The 19,027-nt window shown below is 33.5% G+C and overlaps 1 protein-coding gene across 8 annotated transcripts; it reads right to left on the bottom strand.

The window, feature by feature from the left end:
- LOC107037884 (ras-like GTP-binding protein Rho1) lies at positions 1 to 18,605 on the bottom strand. 8 transcript variants are annotated; one of them, XM_015256678.1, is made up of 5 exons: positions 18,510 to 18,605; positions 10,829 to 10,914; positions 4,549 to 4,709; positions 2,932 to 3,318; positions 1 to 1,531 (listed from the first exon to the last, which is right to left on the bottom strand). In XM_015256678.1, exons 2-5 carry the CDS (start codon positions 10,884 to 10,886, stop codon positions 1,505 to 1,507), a joined length of 633 nt encoding a protein of 210 aa, XP_015112164.1. In that variant the 5' UTR covers positions 10,887 to 10,914; positions 18,510 to 18,605; the 3' UTR covers positions 1 to 1,504. The 8 variants fall into 8 exon arrangements, with proteins under 8 accessions (XP_015112164.1, XP_015112161.1, XP_015112162.1 ...); XM_015256675.1 differs by having other exon boundaries at positions 1 to 1,533; positions 2,935 to 3,318; XM_015256676.2 differs by lacking the exon at positions 18,510 to 18,605 and adding an exon at positions 17,998 to 18,460 and having other exon boundaries at positions 1 to 1,533; positions 2,935 to 3,318.
- Between the last annotated feature and the right edge of the window lie 422 nt (positions 18,606 to 19,027).

Raw genomic sequence — 19,027 nt, 5'->3', positions numbered from 1 at the left:
TGATGAAAGAAAAAATATCAATTTGTTAAATTTCCCTATTTACATGAGAAAGTAGACAATTACTTTAGCTAGCTGTGTCATCAACTGAAAGAAAAATTTCATCAATCTTAGACACGCTCTGGCTCTTACAAAAATCATGTGCGATTCCCAAAAAGAAAAAAAATCTGAATTTAATGAACAAATTTACCTCACACAGTTCTTTGAAGAATAATCATAATATAAGTGGGAGGCATTCTTGCTGTTTTTCTTCGTTTTATCGGAGTACATAAATAGAATATAACCGCTATTACAATTCATTAATGTTAGTGTCATCGTATTACAATAATATAATATAACATATCAATAGTATAATTATAATAATAATAATAATGATAATAATAATAATACATTTAGCCTACTTGGTATCTTGAAGATCGATAGGGCGATCCAGATAGTCTATTCACGTTGAAAAATTTATTTATTTTAAATCATCAATTTTATTCAATTTTTCACTGTAATGTTGGTATTACGTTTTAAAATATCCATGGATAGTCATTTTTAGGGAAGATAAATCATACTTTATCTAGTAAAAAAACACAGAGTCGTACTCGATGAAAAATAATGCCATTTCATCAGACCCAAGGGATAAATTGACAATTCACGTAAATGAAGAAATAATAAGACATAAATGAAAATTAATAAAAAGACTGAGAGCCAGACTGGAGGTGTCCCACGTTAAATTCTCAAAATAACTAGAGAATTCTTCATCTCGATTGCAAATAATTGGAAAACACATGTGGTATTTAATAGAAAAAAAAAATTCCATCATTTTTTTGGTTTATCCATCTTTTCACTGCTATATTTTCGAGGATGAAGCATCGTTTAATCGCCATCGTTATTAAAAAGATACAATTATTATAGTCTTTGCAAAAAAATTGCTACAATGCACACAGGCGCTTTTTTTTTCTTGTTTTTGTTTAAAGTATCAGGCAGATGTGTATTTTTTTTTACTTCACACAGACAAGCAATTTAAACACTCATACAATTGTAACATACACGCGCTCTCGATGGATCCGAATATATATATGTATTTAGGTAGGAATATATAAATACGTATATATATTTAGTTAAGCGAAGGGAACGATTCACCACGGATCACGGTATTGGCTGGTGCACTTAATCTGTATGAAATTCAGTTGTCGGATTTATTTTCTCTTTTTTCATTCTTTAATATCCGTTATTGGACGCGTTTTACATGTTTCTAGTTGTTGATCGTTTTTTTTTTCATTTATGTAAAGTAATTAAAGATAAGATATAAAGTATGTTATAGGTTTTCTTGATTTTTTTCTTATGCATCGGGGGCCTCCGGCATTACGACTAGCTTTCCGTAGATTATTTTCATTATTATTATTATTATTCTCTTCATTTTTTTTTTGAATAGCTAGTACCGCAATTCCATGATTTTATGTTTGTTTATTCACCCGGTCGGCGTCGGGCCCATTCCGCATAATAAACTCAGAGCAACCTACATCTGCCCTTTTTCTTCTTTTTTACCTGCAATGAGAATTTTCATGTGTGAGTATTATATTATTTTTTTTAATGGAATTATCTGGAGATTGATTTGCAAGGAAGGGATACAGTTCAGTTAATTTTTTACATTTTATTTGAAATTTCATTTCAGGTCATGTGTGAGTATTCATGTTATTATTGTGTATTTATGAAATTATTTGGAGAGTTTGATTTGCAAGGAAGCGATACAGCTCAGCTAATTTTTTATATTTTATTGGGAATTTCATGGAGCTTTCTGTGAAAAATTCTATTGGAATTGGATTGAGAATTTTGTTGAGATTATGTTTTTTTAACTGATTTCAAGGTGCAATTGGTATTTGAAAGAAAAAGATGAAAACGAATTGTTTATGAATCCGTATTAATTATTCTGCTGTGATTTTTCAAGTTTTTGCTTTGTTTTTTTTTAATCAATTTTGTTGGAAGGAGCGAAAGAAAATTACAGCGATAAAAACTTGGACTAATTTATACTCAGCAATCTTTAATTGAAAAATGTCAAGATAATAATTCATGTAGAACAATAAAAATATGTTGAATTTCTTGTATTGAATACCCATTAAAAAATCATGGAAAAGTTGAACGATTTTTTATAAGAATCAACGGAAAAAACCAATTGAATTTGATAAAACTCCAACAGAGTTTCTCAGAGAAAGCGTCAAGTTTTTTTTGTAAAATATTTTCACACGTGGGAATTCAGTGAAGAAATGTCGAAAGGCTTTTTTTTCTTTAAAAATCTCCTGAGATAAGCAAAAAGTCTATTGACATCTCCTAATATCACTTATTCTTAAGATAAAAACTCTGTCAACAAATTCGAATGATGAAAATTTAGGTACTCGAAATTAAGGCTCCAAATTAAGGTTCACAAGGCTCACGAGGATGATAATGAGGGTCAGATCAAGTGTCCAAATAAGGGTTACATGGATCGGATTAAGGATTACAAAAATAAGATTAAGGGTCATGAGGGTCAGAAACTAAGGGTCTCTAGATATCTCTGTATATTATAAAAATCCAAATGGACTTTTAGTCATGAAAATTTGGTACCCGAAATTAAGACTCCAAATTAAGGTTCACAAGGGTCATGAGGGCCAGAATAAGGGTCATAAGGGTCACAAAGGTAACGGTCATGAGAGTCATAAGGGTTAGATTAAGGACCCAAATAAGGGTTACATGGATCGGATTAAGGATTACAAAAATCAGATTAAGGGTCATGAGGGTCAGAAACTAAGGGTCAAAATAAGGGTCTCCATAAATAGCTCTGTATATTATAAAAATCCAAATGGACTTTTAGTGATGAAAATTTGGTACTCGAAATTAAGACTCAAAAATTAAGGGTCAAAATAAGGGTCACAAGGGTCAGAATAAGGATCATAGGGGTCATTGTTGATTTACCTGGAGTGCTGCTCTGGTCGCTGTTTCGAATACTTCCCGTACACCCTCCTTGCTCTTGGCAGAGCACTCGAGGTAAGCGAAGGCATTAATTTTTTCAGCCATGGCTCTACCCTCCTCGGGTTTAACTGGCTCTTGCTTCATTTTACCAAGCTCCTTGATGGTGCCTGGGTCATTGCGCAAATCCTTTTTGTTTCCAACGAGAATAATTGGTACATTTGGACAGAAGTGTTTCACCTCGGGTGTCCATTTCTCGGGAATGTTCTCTAATGAATCCGGACTGTCAATCGAAAAACACATGAGAATGACATCGGTGTCCGGGTAAGATAGTGGACGCAGTCTGTCGTAGTCTTCTTGTCCTGCTGTATCCCAGAGGGCCAACTCAACCTGTCAAAATTATGGCAATTTGTGAGATTCGTGTAACAGGAGTTTTTAATTACTGAGGATGTCCAGAGACCTTTTACAGTTTGCCCTTCCCATTGGAGTTTTTTTACAACTTCTAACAGGCACGAAAAAAATTTCACAGAAAAACCTAACCAATTCGATAGAAAATTGTATTGAACTTCTATTCATTTTTGGACGATTCTATTGAAGCATTTCGCAGCTTTACTGCGCATGTTTTCAATTGAAAATGTCTAATGGAAACCATTTTACAGAAAAAAATGAGCAGAATGTCATCTTTCCACAACTGAGAACAAGTTTTCTTTGGGCCAACATAATCGTTAGTTGAAAATTATCACAGAAATAATAGCTCGGTTCGAATTTGCTGGTGCATGTGCCGCCCACCTAAGGGAAATGAGTCGTTTTTTCCACTAGCAAATATTGTGTTTTTTTTTACATCCATGCAAATTAAAAAAATTTTTTTTTAAAGAAAATTGAGAAAATTGAAAATTTCTGTTGAAATTACTTGTTGCTGTCAAATATTTGCATAATAAAAAAAGAAATTTTTTCTTTTCGTATTACCCGCTGGGCGGTACAGGCACTAGCTTCCCTAACACAAGAAATCCAAACTTGAATTTAAGGGTGCCAAGTGAATTTGAAAAAAGATTCAAAAAAATTTTTTTCTTTCCCTCCATCATTGGAGAAATATGTATTCATCCATCCGACGAAATTTCAAACCCGCAACCGGAACTGGACATTGAGAAAATAAATGCGGAAAATCCTCTTTTTCGCGTGACGAACCTCGAGAAAACATGGGGTCAAATGGGTACGGCGGGTTGAAATATCTCTTTTATTCACCCCGGTACCCCATTGTTTTTTGTCGCCATCACATTGAACACATCATTCCCCCTGTCTTCAAATTTTTTCAAATTTTTCTTGAGTTCCAAGGGGGTTGAAACGTTCAATTTAATCAAAACTCCATAAGAGGCCGTGTATAAGACTGATTTTGTTTATTTAATTTCTCGATATCCATAAGTTCTAAAATGTTTAAATTGTCACCGATGTTCACCATCTGTCTAATACTATTAATTAAAAAAATTATAACTTTGTTGGTGAATGTCAATTTTCAAGGTCATCGCCAAATTCACTTGGCACCCTTAAATTATTACAAAGCTTCCATGCGGAAGCGAAAGCACGGAAAATACTTGGATATCCTTGATATGATTCCTGACGTACCTGTTTGCTGTCCACTTCAATGTCAGCGACATAATTCTCAAACACAGTGGGAACGTAGACTTCGGGGAATTGATCTTTGCTGAATACTATGAGCAGGCAGGTTTTACCACAGGCACCATCGCCCACGATTACTAGTTTCTTTCTGATAGCCGCCATGAATCCTGGAATAACGATCAATCCTTTGATTGTCAATTTGTTCTTTGGTAATTATTTCTAATGGCAAATTCAATGAATAGGGTGAATCATCCTGCATTCCAGTGGATACGAGTCGTCCGATACCGGTGATTGATCGAATGACATTGGATAGCTCGAAATAACTCATCGAACAGTTCCAACGAGTCTCGTCAAATTGAAAACCAAACGAAAGTTATCACTAATTTCATCATTTCTTCAAGAATAAATAATAAGGATAACGAAAGTTATCGCTAACTTCATCATTTCTTTAAAGTAGCTCTATCCTTACGGTAAATTCAAAGATTATTGAAAACTGCAAAAAAATTGCAGAAAACTCCATGAGATTTGGACTTCTAATTTTTTGCTCAATTTAATTATCGTTTTGGTTTTCCAAAGAAGTGTTTAAAAATCAGGATTTAACCCAGTGTCTTATGTGAAAATCAACATTTCCATTGTAATCAAAGATTAAAATCTGATTTTTTTTAGATTATATGTGAAAAAATCGAGTATTTATTTGACACCTCATAAAAAATAATCCACGGTTTTGCAAGCAAGTTTTATTATTTATTTATAAGAAGGAAATGTTCGAAAAAATATCAATATTTTGCGAAATTTAATTTAGATAATACTGACTGGGTATGAATTTTTTCAAATTTTTTCCATGCTATTTAGTTGAAAAATTTAAAAACTGAAAATATCCAAAAGTACAGCGTAACCCGGCCGAAGGGTAGAGCTACTTTAAGGATGTTCTACACCCTTTCTGCCAAAATTCACGTTTTTTTAATTTTTCTGGCAAACTTATGATGGAATTGACGTGAAAAAATATAACGTTTTTGCGTTTTGTCATTATTTAATGACTGACGAAATTTTAAGGTGGTGCGAACATTTTCCTGCGTTTTCTCTAAACTTTTAAAAAGAATCACAAAACTGTAGAAAAAACGCATGAAAATTATCGCACCACTACGCAACTTCGTGAGCCATTAAAGAATGACAAACCACAAAATCGTTATATTTTTTCACGTCACTCCCATCGATAATTTGCCAGAAAAATGAAAACAACGTCAATTTTGGCTAAAAGGGTGTCGAACATCCTTAAGGATGAATAACAAGGATAACGAAAGTTATCACTAACTTCATCATTTCTTTAAGAATAAATAACAAGTTGGATCACTGGAAAGGTGCAAACACTCCCAGTTATTCACCCTATTATCGAATTTTTACAGCAGTTAAATACGTGCTATCGCGACATTTTTAATTCGTCTTCATCTAAGTGATTTGGCAAACCTCAACACCGACACGACATTTTCTTGACAAAATGATCTATTACACTGTTAAACATGTCGGACTGAAATTCCCTGTACACTTCTTGGCAACTCGGTTAAATTTTTTTAAAATCAAAAAAAGAAAAAACTTCTTGAAAACTCATCAAGTGACAGTTCCATTGAAATTTCGAGGAATTTCCGCAACGAAATTTCACAATTTGATTAAAAAAACAATGGGAAATGTGAATTTCAGTTCGATTATTCCATAAAAATTAACAAAAATCAGAAAAGTGCTGGACAATATTTTGCTGAATTTTCAATTTATAGAAAATTCTGTTTTTGGCACTGAATATTCATGATTTTTGGAAATTTTTCTCAAGCAATTTAATTGACAAATTTCATGATTGAAAATGGTTGAATCTATAGTGTGGTCTGTACCAAATTATCAAAGATACTTGGACATCTTTCATTTGGAAATTCAAGAATATATTTACCAGAATTTTCCTGATTTCCACTAATTTGGAATAATTGAACTGATATTTTTAGTTCTTATAAATTTTCACATGAAATTCAGAATTTTCACACTGATAGACAGAATTAGTTATTGTTAACAAATGGATTTGGTTGAGGACTAGGGTCTATTTCAGTAGCGAAGCGGTAAACCGGTTTAAGTCGATTCTGACTATTGGCCAGTTTTTGACGAATATCTCGGAATCTAAAAGAGATGGAGAAATTTCTGTCATAACCGTTTTTGTAGAGCCAATTGAGGCTTATAAAAAAGGTTATGAGAAAAATTTTGCTATCTCTCTTAGATTCCGAGATATTAATCAAAAACTGGCCAAAAGTCAAAATCGACTTAACCCGGTTTACCGCTTCGCTACTGATTTGGTCTCACCAAATGTTCATTCGTTAACTATTAACGAATATTTATTTGGTTATATTCAACTCTACCATTCGTTAATAGTTAACGAATCTCGTTTGGAATAAATGGATCATTCTATCAGTGCAATGACGAAATTCTTTGGAATTTCACTGAAATTAAAATATGATAAAAATTTCAAAAAAGTATATCGGAAATTTCAACCACAAATTTTTAACAATGCATAGGAATCGTAATCGTCACATTCTCTAAATTCTCAAATTGAACAAATTCTTTTTTGCAGCGATTTTTTTGGCCCAAGCAAGACTTGTTTGAGACCTTGTTCGCTTGCTCTCAGCGTACAATACCTCATTTCGTCGAGAAAACGCTGTGTCGGTGTTAAATAATGCCAGTGATTATTATCTCTCTCTGAGAGTTTTACCATGCCAATGCCATCGTGAATGCTTGGGGCATCCCCTCTAAATTTCCCAAATTCATTTTTACAAAATTTTATATCTATCGAGACGCTGGGGCAAAACAGATGTTATTTCATCATTTTAACATCATTAGCGCATTTGAAGAGATTGAGTACCATTTTGCCCCAGTCTCATCTAAAAACCCCTAATAATCTTAAAGAATCATATCTCAGTAGTTTTACAGTCGAAAGTCTATAAAACAGCTATCTCACTCATCTAAAAACTTTAAATCAACGGTATTCTATTATTTCATCTCATTCGTCTGGCGAGAATAATTTCAATTACAAATTGGGTACTTGGAGGGGTTTAATGTGGAGAAAGCACCCAGGAACTAGTACAAGATAGCAGGGGATTCATCGGGGAAGATCGATCAGGTGTTAGTGGGTGAGTGACTATCTATTTTACATGTTACATGTGCCCGCTGTTATGTACAATTTCTTCAAAAATTTTTCTAACCCTCGATACATGTGATGAATTCAGCGGAATGGAGGAATGAGCACTATGGTGATCTAGACTATAGACAAGTGAGGATTACTTATGCCCTACGTTCTACATTTTTTACCCTCAATTAATGATTCAGTAGTGAAGTGGTGAATCTTAACAATCAATTAACATTTTTGTTTAAGGCCCGGTTGTACTTTCGTATCTTTCGAATGTTATCTGGATTTTTTTCATCTTTCGTAATCCAAAATTGTCAATTGAGTGGTACATCATGTAGAAATTCCCAAAAATTATGAAAGGATGAAAAAAAATAGAAAAAATTCTCAACTTTTTCAAAGAGCGTTTTTAATTCAGATTCAGAATGAGTTGAAAAAAGTGGAAATTACAAATATCTGATTCGTTGTGGCAAATTATCTATTAGCTGTCATTTTCCATGGTGGATAACGAAACACTAACTCCTCATGGGAAGTGACAGCTACGTATCTCAATTTTCAAAAAATTCTCCAAAATATTACAACTTTTTTCAAAGAGCCTTTTCCGTAATAAATGTCTCTGTGCAGTGTGGGACAAGATGTACAAAATCAGTCTTCCCCTTGCATGATATTGGGTGACAGGCCGCCATTTGTCACCTTAAATCAGATACATTTTTTAATTTCTTGTTATTCAACTTATTCTGTATATAAATTAAAAATGCTCTTTGAAAAAATTAAGAATTTCTTCTACTTTTTTTTGATTATTCATTCATAATTTTTCAAAACTTCTGCATGATGCAGGACTCAATTTACAATTTCAGATGACGAAAGATGAAAAAAAAACATCGAGATAACGTTCGAAAGATAGTACACCCGGGCCTTAATTGGTGGAACAAAATGAACACTTTAAAATTTTGTTTTTCAATGTTTACAACTCAGAAAAGAAACAATAAATCAACCTAAGGGTAATCTATGGGGCGCGGGGTCAAACCCGACCTCAGGTGTTTGCTCACCTTTTCTCCAATTTCAATATCATAAATTTCTACTCAAAATTAACAATCAAATAACCAATGAATCAGTTGAGGGAAAATTTAGAAATTAAGGAAAAATTGTACTTTCCTGGAAAAAATTTTTGGTTATAAAAAAATATTCCATTTAATTCACTTTACCCGTTAATTTAATTTTTCATTCATTTCGTTTAGTTCAATGAGTCAATGTTACGTTAACATTTTATAAAAACTCAATAGTGTTCAAGAATAAGTGATTTCAGGAGAATGTCAGACGATTTCATTTCTGGAGTATTAAATTTCCAGCAAAAAACACCTCGCGACATTTCCTGCTGTTCAACAAAATATGAATAATTTACTTGCTTTGTTCCGTTGATTGTCTATTTATCTTGAGAATACGTCAATAGCAAAACGATGAAACGCTTCAAACTTAGCCCTTGGCGGAGTTTTCAAGGAATATCTCCGAATCTAAGGTGGATAACTAAATTTTTATTATAACCTTTTTTCTAGAGCGAGTTGAGAGCTACAAAAAAGGTCATGACAAAAACTTTGCTATCTCTCTTAAATTTCGCGATATTCATTGAAAACTTGCCAATAGTGAAAATCTACTTGAATCGTGTTACCATTTCGCTAAGTGGTTTTTGGGGAAAATTTCAAGATAATTTTTTTCATTGAGATTATCCCATTAGAAGATAATTCAATACTCAGAAAAACATCGAAAATTGACTAGTCATGTTCTACCACTCAACTACTGAATTTAAGGTTCGATGCATCATTTTTCAAACGTTATCTGCCCTAGTTTTTCAGTTTTTGGGAAATGATAAATTAGGGCTTTTAGATAAATTAGATGTTTTTTTTTGGAAAGTCCTCCGATGAACTACTGACAGGAAAAATGATAAATTTGTATAGAATATGGTTGTTCTATGGAAACAGGAATGGCCATAAATATTTCGTCATTCTAAGAATTCGGAAATTATAGTTTAGCTATTTAAAAACCATAATTCATCATGAGCATTAAAGAAATGAAATAACTGAGGCAGTCTTTCTCCAATTTTTCTTTACACTTTGCATAATGAATTATTATTTTTCAGAGTAAGATTATCACTTCAATTTTTTGGAAATGAGAATTTTTTTTGCACGGAATTTCTCTAAAAATGAAAAATACGAAAGGTTTTTTTATGTAAATAAATAATGAAAAAAAAAACATTTGTATTTTCCCATTTATTTAGCAGAATAAACCACACGGTTTGATTGCTTTAAATCAAAATAAATGAATAACTAGAAAATAATGAAAAATTAATGAATCGATTTTGATTCTTAAAAAAAAACAACAACAACAAAGCAAAAAAACAAAAATATGTCTCGAATATTTTCTCATCTCATCATTTTTCCTGATAAAAGAAAAATTCCTGATAAAAGATAGTAAATTACAGGTTTAGAGTAAGTAACTTACAACAAGACAATGTAACAAAATGTATCAAAACTATACGACAGTGTAAATAACAACCCAATATCTGGGCGACATCACTATAAAGAAATAAAAAAATAAAAAAAAATAACGAAAAAAAAACATTTGTATTTTTCCATTTATTTAGCAGAATAAACCACACGGTTTGAATGTTTTAAATCAAAATAAATGAATAACTAGAAAATAATGAAAAATTAATGAGTCGATTTCGATTCTTAAAAAAAAAGCAACAACAACAACAAAACAAAAATATGTCTCGAATATTTTCTCATCTCATCATTTTTCCCGATAAAAAAAATTCTCAAAATGCCGCAATCAACTATTCAATTGTCCAGAGAATCGAAATAAATGGAGATAACGTTCAAAAGATAATACACCTGAGCCTCACAATAAACTCACAGCGGCCTGTCACATCTCAACGGGTGCAAATGCGTTTTTACTAAATTTCAACGATAAAAATTACGAATGCAAACTCGACTCCAAAGTCCCATTAACGAGTTCTGTTAATAAGCAATTATATTGCTGTGCAATGCTTCAAGAATCCTACGAGGTTGGAGGTGTTTCAATAATTCTTTGTCTCTTTTTCTTCTTAAAAAAAAGAAATGTGGACTTGGGTCGTACCTGATCCAGGGTGACCCGTATCGTCTGAACCGATGCCTCGGCCCACAATGCATCCCATCTTTTTAGTCTTTCTTTCTCAGCATTCTCTGTTTTAAGTGGACATTTTTGTGGATGGTTAAAATATATTTCGGATTGAAAGAGGCTGGACAGATGGTTATTCTAATAGCACAAATAGATTATATTTAATGCGAGCTTTTGGCTTTTATCTTTATCGATTTATTGAGTTAATTATCGATTCGGTTGATTAATTCAGTGGCGAAGCAGTGAGTAATAACAGAGCAAATCGAGTTTAGTGTTAAATGTAGAATCACCTCGATAACGAGGGATTTTAGGGGAAGGGCTCGACGGGCATTTCGCCCTAAAGTCTTCATGTTAACCCTAGTCTGGTCACCTGACGGGAAAATGCGACTTTAGTCACCTTCGCGGGAGAGTGCCGCCGTGTTATTTAGGCTCCAGCGTTGCCGAATCCACTCTACACTTCCCGGGCGCGTTTAGCGAGTTCCCAGCAACGTCGCGCAACAGGCAGTTTCATTTAACACGGGAAAAAATTGTTCACCTGTTGGAAATATTTTTTTTCTCCCAGAATTAAGGATACAATATTGAAAAAAAAAATACTAGAATTTTCCAGATACTTCAATTGACGAATTCAATTTTTCTCGAAATTTTTCCGGTCAACCAGTCGATGGCAAGGTGAATACAACGACGTGTTGCGGCAATTCCCTCGCATGGTGACCAGTCTAGGGTTAAATTCAACATTCGACAAAAAAAAGTGTGAACGTGGGGTTCTTCATCTTGCTGAAGATAAATAAATCCACGATTAGATTAGATTGTCTTGATAACAATTTCAGGCAAATTTCGAGATATTTTTCGGTATAAGGAAACACTAGTTCTCAAGGTGAATCGAGAGTAACATAAGTGGCTAATTTTAGGCTTGAATGAATTGTTTTAATGAGTGGCCTTTAATGAAAATGTGAAGAGAATTTTTTTGTTGAAAATTCAAATTATCTGAGAAAAGGGCTGTCGTTATTTTCTTTCTGACGCCACTCAGTCTCGAGGAGAAACCAATTTTTGACGTCTGATTCAATGTTCAATTATCTTGATAATGAGTGAAAAAATTTCAGGAGAGACTTCCTGTTGGGAATATTTTTCAGGTACAAAGAAGGTCCTGACACAGAAGTCATTTTCTCTCAATTATGTTCATTAGATGATAAAATGATTTGTATAATGAGTGGGTTCAATCGTAAATGAAATGGTTTTATGAAAAATCGAATCATCTGCAAAAAAGTCTCCTTTTTTCGAAAGCTACTTGGTCTCGGGATGCATACACAATTTTTTAAAATGTTGAAACAGGAAAATCAATTTTTGGGATCTTCTTGATGTTCTATTATCTTGACAATGAGTGATTGTAAGAAAAAACTTGAGAACGCACTTTTTGTTGGGAATTTTTTAAAGATACAAAGAATTTCCCGACACTTTTTTTAGTCTCGAGATGTGTGTACAATTAACAAAAATTAACAAACGGAAAAGGTAATTTTCCCTCATTTTTGTTAATTATATAATAAAATTGTCTCTATAATGAGTAGGTTTAAACGAAAATGAAATTTTTTTTATGGCAATTCGAATCATCTACAAAGAAAGGTTTCCTTTTTTTGAAGCTACTCGATCCCGGGATAAATACACAATTACATGTCCAATTATCTTGATGACGAGTGACTAGAGGAAACAATTTCAGGAGACACTGTTAGGAATTTTTTTCAGATGCAAAGAAATTCCTGACACTTTTTTTAATTCTCCGGATGACTGAATAATTAACAAAAATTTAGAAACAGAAAAAGTCAATTTCCCATGTCATTGTTAATTAGATAATACAATTGTCTCTATAACGAGTGAGTCTAAACGTAAATGTCGAGACATTTTCTTACGAAAATTCTAATCACCCACAAAAAAGTCTCCGTTTTTCAAAAGTTACTCAGTCTCGAGATAAAACCCAATTTGAGAAATGTCGAAATAAGAGTAATCTCTCTCTCTCTTCTACATCTTGTTGAATGTCCAATTATCTCGATAATGAGTAACTGTAAAAGAAAATTAAGAGACATTTTTTATTGGGATTTTTCTCAGCTACAAAGACGGTCCCATGACACCTTTCTATTCTTTTCTCGAAATGAGTAAACAATTAACAAAAGTCTAGCAACAGAAAAAGTTAATTTCCCCCATCTTTGTTAACTAATGTCAAATTGTTTCCATAATGAGTTCAGAGGAAATGTCAAGAGACGCTTTATGCTGGAAATTTTTCCAATTGCAAAGAAAGTCCTATGACGCTTTTTCTTGTTATCGAGGTGAATGAGTAATTTTAAAAAAGTTAGAAACGAAACAAGTCAGTGAAGCTGAAACTAGCAGAATATTCGTCAGCGGAGAATTCAATTTAGGGGATATTTAAGTGTACGAGTCAAATAATCATATGTACAAATGTTTTTAAGTGCGAAAGAGTTTGTACATTATGTAAACACATTTGAACACTCGTACATTCGCTTAAGACAAATCTTCTGCTGTCGAATCTTTCGCTAGTTTCAGCTTCAAAACAAGTCAATTTTTCACATCTGTACTAATTAAATATCAAATTGTCTCTGACGAATTGTTTCAAACGACAATGTCAAGAACATTTACCCCGAAAGCCACTTATTCTCAAGATAAATGTACAATCAACAAAAAACAAAATTGATTTATCCCAACTCACCCCTCCACAACTGAATTAAACTAATCAACTCACGTGATTAATCTTCAATGTTATTAAGTTCGTTAGAACCCCTCACATTTTCATATTTATGCCCTCTCCTGGATTCGACATTCATGCTCCAATAATAGATTCTACCAAGCATGCAACAATAAATGAACATTCAAACATTCCTCTCCCGATAGTCTCGTCGCAAGTAAGAACCAAACAAGTATGAATGACTTATGTTGTACAAGGGTATCTCCTTTCGGAAAAAAAAGTACAATAAAGATAAGATACAGCGAGCCCGATAAAATGTGCCAAAGGTCTACACAACACTGCACTCATGGATCTCCGCAAAACTCAAACAAAACTCGAAAAAAAAAAAAAACTTCAAGCGAATTTCTCGAAAACACACTGTTAAAAATTTGCGGATGAAATTTCAGGTGCCCTTTGGAAATTTTTATTAAGTGACAGTTCTACTGGAATTTTTAGGAATTCAATCGTTAAGAATTTGCAATCTGATGAAAAAGCGGTGGAAACTGTAAATTTTAGTTGAATTTAATCCACGAAAATTGATACAAATGAAAAAAAATTCAGGTAAATACATTCTAAAAATTTTGGGTGAATTGAAAATTCAAGTAAGTTGAAGAAACGTCGCTGTGACTGTCGATAATTTTTGGCTGAAAGTTCAGGTATCACTTGGAATTTTTATGAAGTGATAGTTCTACTTGAATTTTTAGGAATTCAATCGCTAAGAATTCGCAATCTGATGAAAAAGCAGTGGAAACTGTAAATTTTAGTTCATTTAATCCATGAAAATTGACACAAATGACAGAAAAATTCAGGTAAATACATTCTAAAATTTTCGATGAATTGAAACTTCAAGTAAGTTGAAGAAAGGTCGCTATGATTGTCGGTAATTTTTGGCTGAAGGTTCAGGTATCACTTGGAATTTTTATGAAGTGATAGTTCTACTGGAATTTTTAGGAATTTAATCGCTGAGAATTTGCAATCTGATGAAAAAGCAGTGGAAACTGTAATTTTAGTTCATTTAATCCACGAAAATTGATACAAATGACAGAATAATTCAGGTAAATACATTCTAAAATTTTGGATGAATTGAAAATTCAAGTAAGTTGAAGAAACGTCGCTATGATTGTCGGTAATTTTTGACTGAAGGTTCAGGTATCACTTGGAATTTTTATGAAGTGATAGTTCTACTGGAATTTTTAGGAATCTAATCGCTGAGAATTTGCAATCTGACGAAAAAGCAGTGAAAACTGTAAATTTTAGTTCATTTAATCCACGAAAATTGATACAAATGACAGAATAATTCAGGTAAATATATTCTAAAATTTTGGATGAATTGAAAATTCAAGTAAGTTGAAGAAACGTCGCTCTGACTGTCGGTAATTTTTGGCTGCAAGTTCAGGTATCACTTGGAATTTTTATGAAGTGATAGTTCTACTGGAATTTTTAGGACTTTAATCGCTGAGAATTGGCAATCTGATAAAAAAGCAGTGGAAACTGTAAATTTCAGGTGATTTAATCCATGAAAATTGACACAAATAGCAGAAAAATTCAGGTAAATACATTCTGAAATTATTGATGAATTGAAAATTCAAGTAAGTTGAAGAAAAGTCGTTCTCACTGTCGGAAATTTTTGGCTAAAAGTTCAGGTATCACTTGGAAATTTTTATGAAGTGATAGTTCTGCCGAAATTTTCAGGGATTAAGGCATCGAGAATTCGCAATCTGATGAAAAATGAATGGAAACTGTAAATTTCAGTTCAGGGTAATTTGCTATTGAATATTCATATTTTTTGATTAAAAATCTAAGTTGGAGAATTCTCTTTCTGTTGCTCAAAGATTTACAATGCGATTGCATTTCCAATGTAATTCGAAATTTCATGATTTTGTCAACCCTAAATCGAATTCAATTGTTCGAATTTGACTCGATTCGAATTTTAATTTTTCTCTAAACATATGACTTTGTCAGAGAAATAAATGAAAACTGCATTTTTCAATTATTTCAGGGAACTGAATATAAATCAGTAATATTCTGGTGAAATTCAGAATTGAGGTGAATTCTGGTTATCCTGAAACTATGGACTGATTGAAAACTCAAGGTAATTTCTGTTCTTTCTCAATAAAGAAGATAATAATAATAATAATTTAAGGCTGATTATTAACATTTTTATTAACAATTCAAATAAGTTCAGAAAATCTCACTCTCACTGTTGGAAAATTTTGGCTGAAAGTTCAGGTACATTTTTTGGAAATTTTGTTCAAGTGACAGTTCCACTGAAATTTGCAGAAATTAAATAATTGAAGATTGACAATTTAAAAGAAAAAATTAATGAAAATAACTTTCAATTCAATTCAGTAGCGAAGTGGTAAAAGGAGATAAGTCAATTTTGACTATTGACCAGGTTTCAATGAATATCTCGGAGTCCAAGGGAGATAGCAACATTTTTATTATAACCTTTTTTGTAGAGCCGACTGAGAGCTACAATAAATGTGATCAGGAAAATTTCGCTATCTCTCTTAGATTGGGGAATATTCCTCAAAAACGCAACTGGGAGATAAGTCGACATAAACCGTTTTGCCACTTCGCTACTGAATTGTTACATGAAAATTCATAAAAATGGTGAAGATATCTTGAAATGTGTGATTAATTAAAATTCAGGGTAATTTAGTACTGAATAGTGAAGTTTCGATTGAAAATCCAACTAATTTGGGGAATTCTTTTTCTGTATCGCAGAGATTTGGGATTCAATTGCATTTCCAGTGAAATTCGAAAATTCTGCAAAAATTTGGTAAAATCATGAAAATTCATGTGAAAATAAAACGTGTATCATTCGACTCCTAAATAGTCATATTCAATTCCCTTGAATTCACCCTGAACCTTAAGTGCTCATAATCCTCCCTCCCCCCCATATCAATTTCAACGTCCCCCTTAAAAAAATTACTCCCAAATGACCCCTGAAATTTCAGTTATTTTCTGACAGTAAACGTTTTAAATTCACTTCAATTACTTCGTAAAAATTCAGAAAAATCATAAAAAATTGAGGTCAACGTAAAAAATTGATCATTTTGAATCCTAAACATTGATATTGAATTTCTTTGAATTCTCTTCGAACCTTGAATAATCCTTTCATAATGCTCATAATTCTTTCTCACCTAAATCAACCTCAATGTTACTTTTAAAAAATAACTCCCAAATGATCCCTGAAATTTGAATTATTTCCTGCCGGTGAAAGTTTTAAATTCCATCAATTACTCCCTAAAAATTCCGAAAAATCATGAAAAATTTAGACAAAAATGAAAAAATTTTAAATGTCATGAAAAATCGAGGTAAAAATAAAAAATTTAGAAAAATCATGAAAAATTGAGGAGAAAATAAAAAACTCATCCAATTTTTAATCCTAAATATTAACATTCAATTCCCTCGAATTCACCTTGCACCTTAAATTCCCCTAATCCTTTCACCGAATCAACCTCACTGCCCCCTAAAAATAACTCCCAAATGATCCCTGAAATTTCAATTATGTTTTGCCGGTGAAAGTTTCAAATTCCTTCAATTACTCTCTAAAAATTCAGAAAAATCATGAAAAATTGAGGAGAAAATAAAAAACTCATCCAATTTTTAATCCAAAATATTAACATTCAATTCCCTCGAATTCACCATGCACCTTAAATTCCCCTAATCCTTCCCCGAATCAACCCCACTGCCCCCTAGAAATAACTCCCAAATGATCCCTGAAATTTCAATTATGTTTTGCCGGTGAAAGTTTCAAATTCCTTCAATTACTCTCTAAAAATTCAGAAAAATCATGAAAAATTGAGATGAAAATAAAAAATTCAGAAATGTCATGACAAATCGAGGTAAAAATAAAAAAATTCCGAAAAATCATGAAAAATTGAGGAGAAAATAAAAAACCCATACGATTTACACTCCTAAATATTACCATTCAACCCCTCGAATTCACCCTGCACCTAAAATCCCCCCCCCCCTCCAATCAACCTCACTGCCCCCCTAAAAAGCTCGCAAATGACCCCTGAAATTTCAATTTTTCTACCAGCGCGTGATGTCACTTTCCGAGTACCCCCTGAATCAATGATAAAACTCGTCACTTACGTCAGTTATTCCACGAATCTCGAATGTTTATAATCGACCTTTCGTCCACTAAAAAAAAAGCCCCCTCCCGCCGTCGCCGCAAAAACCGGAAAAACCCCTCCTCAAACTCTCCAAACCCCCCAAAAACCCGAAAAAGCGTCAGGAAGACACCGACCGGATAAAAAATCTGCCAACGCCGGAAGTGCACTGGCACTAAGGTGGACGCAAGTGAAAATGGATGAGGAACAACCGAACAAGCGTTCGGCAAGAATGAAATTTGGTAGTTTGCCCCGTCCTCACCACCACCCCATCCCGCTCACTAACAAATTAAACTTACTTGATTGAACTATGCAAAAACCACGACAAAGAGAGGTCGACGTTGAAGCTCGCACTCAAGGGAGGTACAGTGTGGCCAGAGGGATGAAGTGAGGGAAGAGAGAAGGAAAGCCTGGAGGGGGTACTCTCCGAATATCTATCAATTTTTCAGTGAGGACTTAAAAAAATGACAGAATAACCAACGACAACTACTTATCAACGAGCGTATCCCGAGGGAATGCTCCCCCTCCTCAAAGTATCTGAGCCTATTCCAGTGGAATATGTGCAGAGCACGGCACTCCCCGCAGCACACCTCGCAAACTTATCCTCAACTTTGCCTCAAAACGTTACGCATTTATTTTGTCAAAAAAGAAAAAAAAATGAATGGACTGAAATTCTCACACCCCCGTATTATTGCAACTCGTTTAAACCACAAATTCATGAACATTGGTGTTTTACTGTTAATGCACGACACCGACACATCATTCGCGTTGGTCTTTTAACTTTATTTTATTAAGTAAATTGCGTATTTACCTGAAAATCTTATGCGACAGATAGACCAAGAAAATGGCTGCCAATGGCTGCCTTCTGTGGCCACACCTCAATCTGTTGAGTGTGCGGCAGTGTGCAGTGAGGCGTCGGGTGGAGGGGGACCGTTGTGGGGGAAAACGAGGGGGAGAGGTGATTTTTCGGGAGTCGGGGGAGGCGGTTGACCACACTGGCACGACGTTGGCAGACCTGGAGCGTTTTTTCAAATTAAGGATGTTCTACACCCTTTCTGCCAAAATTCACGTTTTTTTAATTTTTCTGGCAAACTTATGATGGAATTGACGTGAAAAAATATAACGTTTTTGCGTTTTGTCATTATTTAATGACTGACGAAATTTTAAGGTGGTGCGAACATTTTCCTGCGTTTTCTCTAAACTTTTAAAAAGAATCACAAAACTGTAGAAAAAACGCATGAAAATTATCGCACCACTACGCAACTTCGTGAGCCATTAAAGAATGACAAACCACAAAATCGTTATATTTTTTCACGTCACTCCCATCGA

The sequence above is a fragment of the Diachasma alloeum genome, unplaced genomic scaffold (assembly GCF_001412515.2).
Source record: "Diachasma alloeum isolate Michigan unplaced genomic scaffold, Dall2.0 Dall_scaffold_00271, whole genome shotgun sequence".
Classification (NCBI taxonomy): Eukaryota; Metazoa; Arthropoda; class Insecta; order Hymenoptera; family Braconidae; genus Diachasma; species Diachasma alloeum.
This window is presented reverse-complemented; position numbering and strand designations above follow the sequence as displayed.